Source organism: Scyliorhinus torazame, chromosome X (genome assembly GCF_047496885.1).
Source record: "Scyliorhinus torazame isolate Kashiwa2021f chromosome X, sScyTor2.1, whole genome shotgun sequence".
Lineage (NCBI taxonomy): Eukaryota > Metazoa > Chordata > Chondrichthyes > Carcharhiniformes > Scyliorhinidae > Scyliorhinus > Scyliorhinus torazame.
The window spans coordinates 17196944-17210906 of NC_092738.1; the positions used below are offsets into that span (position 1 = coordinate 17196944).

Below are 13963 nucleotides of genomic sequence, written 5' to 3' on the forward strand. Positions count from 1 at the left end.
GCCATTGGCAATGCTGCCGTCACCACAGCCCTCAAGACCCCTTACAAGATTCCTCCTCCATCCTAACCCACTCTACCCCTTCCCACCACCGCCGCACCTTGTCCACATTCTCCGCCCAATAATAATGAAGCAAGTTTGGCAACGCCAACCCCCCCTGCTGCCTCTGCCTCTGTAGCAGGGTCCTCCCCACTCTCGGCACCTTCCCCGCCCATACAAAGTCAGAGATGATTGTGTCCACTTTCCGAAAAAAGGCCTTTGGTATAAAGATCGGGAGAGCCTGAAAGATAAACAAGAACCTCGGCAGAATATTCATTTTCACCACTTGGACCCTCCCCACCAACGTTAAGTGCAGTGTATCCCACCTCTTAAGATCCTCCCTGGCCTCCTCCACCAGCTTTGTTAAGTTCCACTTATGGAGCCCCGTCCATTCCCTCGCTACCTGAATCCCCAAGTACCTAAACCTATCCCTCGCTACCGGAAATGGCATCCCCCCTAAATTAGCCCGCTGTGCCAGCTCATTCACCGGGAATACCGCTTTTCCCTACATTCAGCTTGTATCCCGAGAACCCTCCAAACCTCCCCAACAGGCCCATAATCCTTCCCATACTCTCAAACGGATCCGAAACATACAGCAAGAGGTCATCGGCATAGAGCGACACCCGATGCTCCCTCTGTCCCCTCATTATCCCCTGCCACTCTGCCGACCCCCTGAGAGCCATCGCCAATGGCTCTATGGCCAGCGCAAACAGCAGCGGCGACAGCGGGCACCCCTACCTCGTACCCCTGTGTAAGTCAAAGCTTCATGAGCTCATATCATTCGCCCTCACCCTCGCTCTTGGCGCCACATACAGCAACCGCACCCATGCCACAAATCTCGGCCCAAACCCAAACCTTCCCAAAACTTCAAACAAGTACCGCCACTCCATCCGATCAAACGCTTTCTCCGTGTCCATGGATACCACCACCTCCGGTACCAGAGCACTCGATGGATTCATCACCACATTCAACAGCCGTCTTATATTACTCGCGAGCTGCCTGCCCTTCACGAAGCCTGTTTGATCTTCTGCAACCACCCCCGGGACACAATCCTCCATCCTCCCCACCAACAACTTAGCCAATACTTTCACATCCGTGTTCAATAGTGATATGGGTGTATACGACCCACATTCCACCGGGTCCTTCCCTTTTTTGGGGATGAGTGTGATTACTGTCTGCTTCATCGTCTCCGGCAACTCCCCCTTCTCCAGCGCTTCATTAAACGCCCCCAACAGATGTGGTGTCAGGTCCGCCGCAAATTCCTTATAGAATTCTGCCGGGTACCCATCCGGCCCAGGGGCCTTCCCCGACTTCACACCCCTGATACTATCCAGCACCTCCCTCAGCCCCAGGGGCTCCTCCAACGCCTGCCTCTTTGCTTCCTCCACCTGGGGAAATTCCAGCTTGTCCAGAAACCACCCCATGTCCCCCTCCTCTCCTCCTGGGTCTGCCTCATAAAGTCCCTGGTAATACTCTCTAAATGCCTCATTTATCTTCCCTGGCTCTGGCACCACATTCCCAGCCCCAGTCCGGGTCTTCAATATTTCCCTGGACGCAGCCTGCCTCCGCAGCTGGTGCTCCAGCATGCGGCTCGCCTTCTCCCCATACTCGTATTGCACCCCTCTTGCCCTACGCAGTTTCCCTACCGCCCTCCCCGTTGTCAGCCTGTCAAATTGCCCCTGCAACCTTTTCCTTCTCGCCAATCCCTCCACGGTGGGCACCCTCGAATATTCCCTGTCCACCTCCACTGTTCGCTTCCCCGAAGCTTTTAAGGGAGAACTATTGTCCTATATCCGATGACAGCTACATTATTGAGAAACCCTCACTGAATGAATCTTTGTGCAAGAAGAAAGCTGATTTTGACTTAAAGAATGACAATTGAACCAGCAAACTCTATGGGCAGAATTTTCCACTTGTGGAAATGTATTGTGGTGGGCAGGGGGAAGCAAGATTTAGCGGGAGGCCTAAAAACCAGGGGCGTGATTTTCCAGCTGCTCCCGCCAGCGGGATCATCCGGTCCCCCCCCCCCGATGGCGAGTCCCCATCGTGTGTTCCTCGGCGGCGGAGGGTGTGAATAATGGGAAACCCCGTTGACAGCGGCGGGATTGGATGCCCCTGCTGCTGCAGAACGCGCCATTGGGGGGGCGGGGCAGAGGGGGGTTTGGAAAATGCCTCCCCAGATTCCCGACATTGGAAAATTAGTTTGCATTTTTGTTCTCCTGAATTTCATAGCGGGTTAAAGGCAGGTGTCCTGCGGACTCCATTTTTGCTCATTAAAAGCCCACCATCTTGTCTGCCCTCTACCCCTCCAGCAGACTGCGAGCTGTCCGGGCTCCGTTCAAATATGGCGGCCAAACATTGGGGTCTATGAGGTGGCAGCAGGGCAGGCCACTTCTTTCTCTCCCCGCCACGAGATTTGATGTGCCCCTCGTGGCTGCATAATTAAGAGCTGAACAGCACAAGGTCGTGCTGTGATTTTCCAGCCTCAACACGGGTGGGCATTGTTTTGGGCAGGACAGGAAAATTTGGAGAGCTGAAATTTGCCCGTCCCGGCCGCGTCGATGCCCTTTGGGCCGGTAAATCCCGCCCTTAATCTCCAGAACGGAAAATTCCGCCAAATATTCATGGAAACTATGAGACATTAAGCCACTAATATCACTATGATCTTTTTAAAACTTACATCTCAAAATCTGTTCTGTTTGGTGTTGAGAAAAAAAATCACATTGATTGCTTTATCAAGACGACTGCAGAATATTGAAAAAAAAATCAAATTGTAAGCAAGCACTCCTGTCAAACATCCGGTTTTAATTGGGACATCCCAACATCAGCTTCCCAACAGCCTGCAAATTGAGAGCTTTGATCGGAAGTTGAATTGAATTGGGGAGTGATAAGAATCATTTTGAGATATGCGACAAATCTTTTTTTTTGAACAGGTAGCCAAACTGGGCTTTGATTCTTGAGGTGTTTTTTTTCCCTGCATAACTTAGTATCTGAAAAGAAAATAACTTGCATTTGTATAGGACCTTATCATTACACAGTTAACCGCAATCAACACTTTTGAAGTGCCAATTTAGTTAGTGGGAAAATATAACACGCAGGAAGGATCCACTAAACAGCCAATGAGATGAATGATCCTTTTTTTTTCTGCTGATGTTGGTCCAGGAAGAAATGCTGTCCAGAAAACCTGCTGGTCTTTGGAAGGTTGTAACTCAGGGTGTGAATTGACTAGGCAAATGTGGCTTTGGTTCAGACACAACTGTGAACAGTGCAGCCCTCCCTCGTTGCACACTGCTAGGTCATCCCAGATTGTGTCCTCAAAGCTCGAGAGAACGGCATCAATCCACAATCCCCTGGTTCGCAAGAGATTGAACAGTTTCGGCCTATACTCACTGGAGTTTAGGAGAATGAGAGGAGATCTAATTGAGGTATACAAGATACTGAAAGGTATGGATAAAGTAGACGTGGAGCTGATGCTTCCTCTAAAACGAGAGGTCGTAATTTTACAAGAAGAGGCAGCAAATTTAAAACAGATTTGAGGAAAAACTACTTCTCCCAAAGGGTTATGCATCTGTGGAATTCGCTACCCCAGAATGTGGTGCATGCTGGGACAGTGAGTAAATTTAAGGAGGAGTTCGACAGATTTTTAATTGGTAATGGGTTGAAGGGTTATGGAGAGCAGGCAGGACGGTGGAGTTGAGGCCAGGATGGGCTCAGCCATGATCACATTGAGGTTTGGCTCAGGAGGCTACATTGCCGACTCCCGCTCCTAGGTCATGTGTTCTAGGGAGGGGTTGATCTGGCTGATTTTGCAATCCAGCTCTCGGCCTGTAACATTGTCGGTAGCAGATGAGTAACATATCAGCTGTGATAGAATGACGGAGCAGACTCGATGGGCTGAATGGCCTAATTCTGCTCCGACATCCTATGAACTTCTGAACTTATCAGTGACTCCCAACTGAGACAAGCAGACGCTGATACGACCCTCATAGGATAAAAGGAGATCATTGAATTATTCTCACTGCCTTCGTATTTTAACATCGAAAAATGGTAAACATGTAGGAATAAGGAGATGGAAGTTAGAGAATGTGCAAGAGATAATCGGATATCTAGAAAACTTGAGTTGGAGCAAATAGAGGTTGCTAAAATAAAGCTTCTCCTGGGCAAAGGAGGTCAAAGGTTAATTGTTGTAAAAGAGATGATGGATTGACTTTGGGGAAGACAAGTTCAAATGATCGGTTCAGGACTGTCAAGAAATGCTGAACACACTTGAATCACACAAAAAAAAAATCAATGTTTCTGATAAACAATGACAGAACGTAGAGAAAATGGAGCCAGTTGAACTTAAAGAAGTTACCAAAAAGGTGAAGATGAAAAGACATTGGGAGCTGACAGTAGAATAGGGAAAATAATCGAAAATAGTAGAAATAGATGTTAAAATTGATAATGGATCGATGGTCTATTAGACTGTAGGGCGACTTTACTATCAGTCTCAAAAAGATACCTAATATAGTTCTGTCATATAGGACTGCTGTGGTGCAATTTGTCACAGCTGTCAAAACATGAGCAGAGTTTTCAGAGCAGGTTGTTAGGCGTGAATTGGCCTGAAGCCTCCATAGTGAGGTGAAAGCTCTTAATAAAATGATTTTGGCCGGAATTCTCTGGTTATTGCGATTCACTTTTCCCCGTTCCTGCCAGCATAGGGTGGGAACAATGGGAAATCTCATTGACAAGCGGCGGGAAGATACAATCCTGCCGCCGGCGAACAGTGCGCCGCTGAGAAACAGACGGCTGGGGGACTGGAGAATCCCGCCCTTTGTTTTTCACATTTATAGTTACAGAGATCAACCAGGCAGGGGAATGCTTCAAGGAAGAGCTGATGTGTAACTGTAATACATTTGAGGTAACACAGCGTGAGAGGTATTTACTCAACTGAGTTCCCTCTCCACTTGTTTATATGTTTTTTTTCTTTCAGTCGTATAATGCAAGCTTTTTCAAGAGCTGGTGCGATGGCACATTTGCAGCTCACAGGGAAAAAAGAGGAATTTTGAGGAACAATGACAAAGTAAGGAAAGATGGGAAAGGTTGTGACAGAGAGTTTGGACGTTAGCAGTGAAGGTCGTCACTTATCAGTTGACATGACCCTTTCTTAGTGCAGGAATGTAAGAGAGCTTTTAGAGGAGCCTCCTCAAGTACAGGAACAAAGTTCTTGGATGATCTTGATACAGAGTTTAGTTATGAGAAAAATGATTGATATCAAAAAGAAAGCATGGGGAGCTCCATTTGAAGTTAGAAGGGCTATTGCGACCAAGAATATCAAAAATCAAACATCAGTTATTTGCACTGTTGCCTTTGAGTTATACGCTCCAGGATTTGATCACTTCACCTGGGCTAACTTTTTGCTGTAAAACTAAAGGACTTTTATATTGTGGGAAGTGCTATACTTTGCAGCGATGTTTAATAATTTGTTAGTTCTGCTGAATCAAGAAGATCCCATTGCACAATTCAAAGAAGAACAGGAAGTCCCCTTGATGCCTGGGCCAACATTCTTCCCTCAACCAAAATAACTAAAAACAGACTAGTTGGTTGTTCATCTCATTGCTGTTTATGGAATTTTGCTGTGTGCAAAATGGCTTCCGCATTTGTGGAACAAGTTATTGCGTCATATATGTAACCCATTGAGATAGTTCTGAGGGGAAATATAGAAAATAAGAGCAGGAGTAGGCCATTTCGCCCTTCACACCTGTTCCGCTATCCAGTGTGATCATGGCTAATCCTCTACCTCAACACCATACTCCCGCGCTCTCCCCATACTTCTTGACACCGTTAGAGTCTATCTATCTACTTCCCTCTTAAATATATTGAGTGACTTGTCCTCCACATCCTCCTGTGGTAGCGAATTCCACAGCTTCACCACCCTCTGAGTGAAGACATTTCTCCCCATCCCCGTCCTAAATGGCCTACCCCGTATCCTGAGACTGTTCCCCCTTGTTCTAGCCCCCTCCCCAGCCAGAGGAACAATATCCCTGTCTCCAGTCTGTCCAGCCCTGTCAGAATCTTATACATTTCAATTAGATCCCCTCTCATTCTTCTAAACTCCACTGAAGACAGGCCCAGTCGACCCAATCTTTCCTCATATGGCAATCCTGCCATCCCAGGAATTAGCCTGGTGAACCTTCGCTGCACTCCCTCTATGACAAGTATATCCTTTCTTAGATAAGGAGGCAAAAACTGCGCACACTACTCCTGGTGTGGTCTCACCTTAGCCCTGTACAGCTGCAGTAAGACATCCTTGCTCCTGTATTCAAATCCCCTTGTAATGAAGGCCAACATACCAATTAGCTTCCTAACTGCGTGCTAAACCTGCACGTTTGATTTCAGTGACTGGTGTACTGGGACACCGAGGTTCCTTTTGTACACCACTCCGAATTCCCCAATCTATCACCATTTAAATAATACTCTGCCATTCCATTTCTCCACCCATTTATTGCTACTGTTTCCTGTCTGCTAACCAATTCTCAATCCATGCCAATATATTACCCCAATTCCATGTGCTTTAATTTTGCACATTAACCTCTTTTGTGGGACTTTTGGAAATTCCAAATACACCACATCCACTGATTTACCCTTATCTCTCCTCCTCAAATCTTCCAAAAACCGTAGTTGGTTTGTAAAACATCATTTCCCTTTCATAAATCCACGGTGGCACAGTGGTTAGCACTGCTGCCTCATGGAGCCATGGACCTCGGTTCAATTCAGGCCTCGGGTGACTGTGTGCGGAGTCTACACTTTCTCCCAGTGTCTGTGTGGATTTCCTCCGGGTGCTCCGGTTTGCTCCCACAAGTCCAAAGATGTTCAGGTTAGGTGAATTACCCCTTTGTGTCCAAAAGTTAAGTGGGATTAGGGGGACAGGGCTGGGGATTGGGCTTTTTCGGAGATTCTGTGCAGATCCTATGGGTCGAATGGCCTTCTGCACTGGAGAGGTTCTATGGGTTCTCTTGAAGGTGTCCTCCTTAAGGTAACCTCATACTATTTTCTACCATGGAAAGCACTGTAAACTCAGTGAGTTATGCTACTGATTTTGCATCAGTGTGAACCAGGTACCACTTCACGTCAACAGTGAGATGCAGAGGTTGGGTGTGACGAGGAATTCTCCTGTTTGGAGCTAAGTTCTCAGAGGGCGAGTCCACCCTTCCATATCAACCCCCATCCAGCCCTGACCCACTTCCCGGAGTCAGGTCTCATTGCACTCGTGCGACAGACTCCTGGTGGGATTCCCACTGCCACACAGGAGCCTCCCAGAGTGAGCAGCAAAACCTTGGTGATGTTGCACTGGTGGGGACACCACTGCAGCATCAGAAGAGGCAGTGAGGAACCGTAAATAATATTGGAAGGAAGTTGCCCCCCCCCCATATATGAGAAGCAGGAGAGGATTGTCTAGTGTCAACCCCACCAAGGGCAATAAGAGGGTCAAAAATAGGCCTTATTTCCCAAGTTTTCCAACATACTCCTCTGCAATCCTGCATTATATCATTTGGGATCCTGCAGGGGAATACCCCTCTGATGCAAATGACTTTGAAGGGTGAAATTAAATTGCCCTATTTGTGTTGTTGTGAAGTAATACTTCTTTCATAGCATAGAGTCATAGAGCTTTACAGCACAGTAAAGGGCCCTTCAGCCCATTGTGTGTGCGCCGGCCATCAGAGTAACTCCAGACTTGGGCCCTGATTGGACTGTGATGGGTGTATAACCCATCACGTGCTTTGTCAAACCTGATTTTAAAAAAATTAATGCATGACTGGATCAACTGCACCGATTGGCGTTAGTATCTGCTGCTGGTTCAATTGTTCCCGAAATAATGTCATGTCAATGGGACAGCTAACTGAGGTTCAGTGAATAAATGAGGCTGGAATATTTAATCCATACTTGCAGCAAATTGACAAATCAACCCCTACAAACCCGATCGTAAACTAATGGCTGATTCCTAACTGCTTCAATTGTTTTGATTCTCAAATTCTCTCTTGACGAAGCCCATAGGCGAGAAACTTTTATTTTTCCCCAATGTTTTATGGTGTCTGCATCTCTTTAATAGCAGCACCAGCGTTGTTTCATTGAACCGAACCACGTTTTGAACACATGGAAGTAGTATGTGGCAGAGGAAGATTATGTTGCACACAGAATTCTTCCTGTGGGTTTATTAATGTGTTGCTGTTGCTGCTGCTTCCAATTATGTCCCTTTACTTGAGTTGTAACTTCTTTGATTTGATATCAAGAAGAAGTGAAATACTTTGGGTGAAATTGTGTTGCACATATCAAAGTTCCTGAAAGGCATGTCTTCAGTCCGGTGCAGGTCACATGGCCTCACTGCTGGAGTGCCCTTGAATAACGTGTCTCGTCCATCAGGTAGGAGGGTTGAAAGGACTGAGTGATTTAATTCCCTCAATGTGCTGTACAGACTCTTCATTCCTGCAGTTGCTGAGTCCAAGGTGAACTCTGCATTTCTGCTTGCAGGATAGAGGTCAGAATCGAAATTGTACCCATGTCCTAGATTACCGTCTCAGTAACTCTGGTAGTGCTGTTAAATCTGTTTATTTGGCCTGGACTCTTAAAGCATTCCTAACATTACCGAGTGCAATTGTGATCTTCAAATCCTTTGCCTCCCAACTAATGGAAATTCGTCCAGTCCCAGCGAAGACAGACAAATCGTGCCTTAAATGTTCATTGCTATTCGCTGTTAGTCTTCCCAGGGATGTCTTGTCCGATTTAGCTTCATTCTCCAGCATGAGGTTTATATTTTACATTGAACCATGAATGACATTAAGGGGACTTTTAATGCGTACTGCTCTCCTTAAGGCTGCTTTTTAAAAATGAAACCCTGAACATAACCCTGGCAGATCGTTGACGCTGAAGAGCATATGAAAAGTTGAGAAGGGTTCTAATGTGCAAGGCAGGGCCCCAGCCATAGCCTGACGGTGTCCAGACAGGTAAATAAATCTGTAATGCATCATTTGGCCTTATCACAGAACCATAGAATCCCTACAGTGCAGAAGGAGATCATTTGGCCCATCAAGTCTACACTGACCCTCTGAAAGCGCATCCTACCCAGGCCCACTCCCCTATAACCCCACCTAACCGTTGGACACCAAGGGGAAATTTAACATGGCCAATCTACCGAACCTGCACATCTTTGGACACTAAGGGGCAATTTAACATGGCCAATCCACCTAACCTGCACATCTTTGGACACTAAGGGGCAACTTAACATGGCCAATCCACCTAACCTGCACATCTTTGGACACTAAGGGGCAACTTAGCATGGCCAATCCACCTAACCTGCACATCTTTGGACACTAAGTGGCAATTTAACATGGCCAATCCACCTAACCTGTACATCTTTGGACACTAAGGGACAATTTAACATGGCCAATCCACCTAACCTGCACATCTTTGGACACTAAGGGGCAACTTAGCATGACCAATCCACCTAACCTGCACATCTTTGGACTTCCCTGGATTTAATATATGCAACTGAATGAAAATGTTAGCAACATTATAAAACTGTCAGTAATTCAAAATTAGCTCCGCAACAAATAGGATTGTATACCACCTTCAGTTCTGAGCAACTATTTTGGAAGCATCAATGCGTCAAAAAGATGTCTTCAGCAGCCCAGTTGCCTGGTAAATAAATTCACCGACTCCAAGTTTCTGCTGCATTAGCTGATTTTTAGTTGGCTTCAGTGACCCTGGACTCGGGATGAGGAAGTTAATCAGCCAGGATTCTCACTGATAGTGACCTCTGAGGGACAGTTGCCCATGTGATGCCAACAGTTGGGCTTCGCTGAAGTGTGTATCTGTGGCCCAAGGGAAGCTACCCCCTCACCATACAGGCTCATATGTCCACTTTGGTGAGGTGCTGGAAAACTGCCTTCTTCAAAGTGAAGGCATTTCTCCTTTTTAAGAAATAGTCCAATTTTTATGTTTTTGCTGTGGGTGACATCAAAGCCTAGCCTGACCTGCACTTGTCTGATGTCCATACTCAAATTGAACAGCGATTAGGGAAAGCATGATAAATTTGGAGTTGGGAGTAAGAAGAAGAAATCTTGCAGGAACAACAAATACAACAATATTGATAAAAGATGAAGAGAAGTTGCAATGGCTGGAGAGAGTTTTGAGATGAGGGGATGAACACCTATCGAATGGTTACTAACTAGTTACAAGAGTCAGAAAGATATGACAGCACAGAGGAGGCCATTTGGCCCATCAGGTCCATGCCAGACTCGCATGTCAGGGCAATCCAATGAAAGGGCAGCACGGTAGCATTGTGGTTAGCACAAATGCTTCACAGCACCAGGGTCCCAGGTTCGATCCCCGACTTGGGTCACTGTCTGTGCGGAGTCTGCACATCCTGCCCGTGTCTGCGTGGGTTTCTTCCGGGTGCTCCGGTTTCCTCCCACAGTCCAAAGATGTGCAGGTTAGGTGGATTGGCCATGATAAATTGTCCTTAGTGTCCAAAATTGCCCTTAGTGTTGGGTGCATACTGGGTTATGGGGATAGGGTGGAGGTGTTGACCTTGGTAGGGTGCTCTTTCCAAGAGCCGGTGCAGACTCGATGGGCCGAATGGCCTCCTTCTGCACTGTAAATTCTATGATCTATGATCTAAAAGTCATATTATTCCTCAAAATATCTTCACATCAAGTTTAGCAAAATTTAGATTCTGATTTAGGTCAGTAAATGGTTCAAATTCCAATTTCCGCACACCATTCAGTGCGAAACATGATCACTCAAGAGTCATTACGATACAGAAGGAGGCCACTCAGCCCATCAAGCCCATGCTATCTCTTCGTAGAGCAATCCAGTCAGTCCCATTCCCCCCGCTCTATCCCCGTATCTCCTGCAAGTTGATTTCTCGCAAATCCCCATCCAATCATTCATCATCTACACTTTCACTCTCCCTCATAGGCAGCGAGTTGCAGGTTCCTTCACTGTCGCTGGGTCAAAATCCTCCCTAACAGCACTGTGGGTGTACCTACACCACATGGACTGCATCAGTTCAAGAAGGCAGCTCACCACCACCTTCTCAAGGGGCAATTAGGGATGGGTAATAAATGCTGGTCTAACCAGCAACGGCCACATTCTGTGAAATATTTTTTTACAATTATCACTCACTGTGTGAAAAAGGTCCTCCTCACAACCCCCGGGCTGTATCTCCTGCCCAAAACCTTAAATCTGTGTCCCCATAATCCTTAGACCTTCAGCCACTGGGAACAGTTTTTCTTTGTCCAACTTATCTAAACCTATCATAATCTTGTTCACCTCTATCAAAGCACAGTGGTTAGCACTATTGCTTCACAGCTCCAGGGTTCCGGGTTCGATTCCCGGCTTGGGTGACTGTCTGTGCGGAGTCTGCATGTTTTCCCCGTGGCTGCGTGGATTTCCTCCGGGCGCTCCGGTTTCCTCCCACAAGTCCCGAAACACGTGCTTGTAAGGTGAATTGGACATTCTGAATTCTCCCTCCGTGACCCGAACAGGCGCCGGAATGTGGCGACGAGGGGATTTTCACAGTAACTTCATTGCAGTGTTAATGTGAACCTACTTGTGACAATAAAGATTATTATAAAATCCCCCCTCAATCTCCTTCAGTCCAAGGAGAAAAACTCCAGCTTCTCCAACTCTAACCTTGGAGATAAAATCCCCTCATCCCTGGAATCATTCTGGTAAATCTCCCTTCGCCCCCGCTCAAGGACCCTCACACCCTTCCTAAAGTGTGGGGCCCAGAACTGGACACGATACTCCAGTTGTGGCCCAACCAGAGCTCTCTAAAAGTTCAGTATAATGGCCTTGTTCATTCCTTAAAATAGCATGAGAAATAACATGCTAATTAAGATGAATTAAGATGAGCCTGAGATCGCATAGTCAATTATACCAGTTGGCTTCCATATTTTGAACAGGGTGCCACTCGTTTCTTAACATCAACCATCTTGAAATGATGTTAGCTTTTGAAGTATTAATGTTCATTTTAATTATTCATTTGAGTTTGGAATCGTATTTAGTGCGGCAAACAGGTAATCTGGAACTACTAGACTGTAGTACAGGAAGGATCTTGTAGCGATAAGGGAGTCGGTGTGATCTCAGGAGAATTTGGGCTGGATCTAACGATGGATGAACTGGAATTTCACATTTTCAACTAATTCTTTGCATCTCAGGGTGAGGGCTTTAGTGCAGAACAATTGGAGGTTTAATAATTTCCGTTATCCTATTTTACTATCAAGCCCTCTTAGGCCACATGTACCATCATTCGATACAAAATAAGGCTACATTAACACGACCTCACCCCACACCTCAGAATAGCACTTCATACTCCACGAGTGTGGCATTTTCCACATTTCCCATGTCAGCCATTTTATGGTTGCTTGGCTAATTATTGTGAAATTAGGGGCAAAATTGTGCTGCAGAGCCATTGGATAGAGTGTCTAAACATGACCAATCCCAAGCTTGCTTAAATAACGAGTCATATTTGCCCTGCAGTGAGCTCTTAATGTTGCTGCAACTTTGCCTGTTAAATCTAACATAACCAGAGGGCCTTGTTAGCACTGCTGCCTTACGGCGCCATGGACCCGGATTCGACCCTGGCCCCGAGTCACTGTCCATGTGGTGTTTGCACATTCTCCCTGTGTCTGCGTGGGTCTCACCCCAACAACCCAAAGATCATAGAATCATAGGATAGAATCATAGAATTTACAGTACAGAAGGAGGCCATCCGGCCCATCGAGTCTGCACCAGCCCTTGGAAAGAGCACTCTACCCAAGCCCACACCCCCACCCCATCCGTAACCCAGTAACCCCACCCCACCTTTTTTGGACACTAAGGGTAATTTAGCATGGCCAATCCACCTAACCTGCACATCTTTGGACTGTGGGAGGAAACCGGAGCACCCGGAGGAAACCCACGCAGACACGGGGAGAACGTGCAGACTCCGCACAGACAGTCACCCAAGCCGGGAATCGAACCCGGGACCCTGAAGCTGTGAAGCAGCTGTGCTAACCACTGTGCTACCGTGCTGGGTAGGTGGATTGACCACGCTAAATTGCCCCTTAATTGGAAAAACAAAGAATTGGGTACTCTAAATTTATTTGTAAAAAGTATAATATAACCAGTTGTTAGAGGCCATTAAAATCGTCTCCACCACTAGCTTTTTCAACAGCTCTTTCAGTTTTATGAGCTCAAATGTTGTTATTTAATCCGTTGACATGGTTTGCACTTAACACTGCTTGCTTTTTGCATGAATTATTTGTGGAATGCGACTTCTGTTCTTGCGAACGTGTGAGATGAGCGTTGTTTCCTGGGCCAGCTGTAACGGTGTGCTTCTTTCTACAGGTCTGAAAACCATTGTGGGCGCTCTAATCCAGTCTGTAAAGAAACTTTCCGATGTAATGATTTTGACTGTATTTTGCCTGAGTGTCTTTGCGCTCATTGGACTCCAGTTGTTTATGGGCAACTTGAGGCAAAAATGTGTCATTTGGCCGCCCGATCCGTTGGTGTTTAATGCCACAGATGAAAATGGAACGATGATTTTTGACTTCCCTGAGTACATTATGAATGACAGTAAGCATTTTATGTTCTTAATACATATTGCTGTTTTTTTGTGAAGTGAAGCAATGTTTTCATGTTCTGTGGAGGTTTTCTGTTGTAAATTATTTCTATTAGAAGGGAATTATAATGTGGAGATGCCAGCGTTGGACTGGGGTGAGCGCAGTAAGAGGTCTTACAACACCAGGTTAAAGTCCAACAGGTTTGTTTCGAATCACTAGCTTTCGGAGCACTGCTCCTTCCTCAGTTCCTTCCTGAGGGAGGAGCAGTGCTCCGAAAGCTAGAGTTTGAAACAAACCTGTTGGACTTCAACCTGGTGTTGTAAGGGAATTATAGATGGTGC

General features: G+C 46.3%; 1 protein-coding gene across 11 annotated transcripts in view; it reads left to right on the forward strand.

The window, feature by feature from the left end:
* Nucleotides 1–13963, forward strand: part of LOC140405457 (sodium channel protein type 8 subunit alpha-like) — a 381151-nt gene that overhangs the window by 116277 nt on the left and 250911 nt on the right. For all 11 annotated transcript variants that reach the window (XM_072493902.1, XM_072493907.1, XM_072493904.1 and 8 more), the window contains one exon: nt 13408–13635. In XM_072493902.1, coding sequence (XP_072350003.1) covers nt 13408–13635 — 228 coding nt within the window. The remainder of the gene's footprint in view (nt 1–13407; nt 13636–13963) is intronic.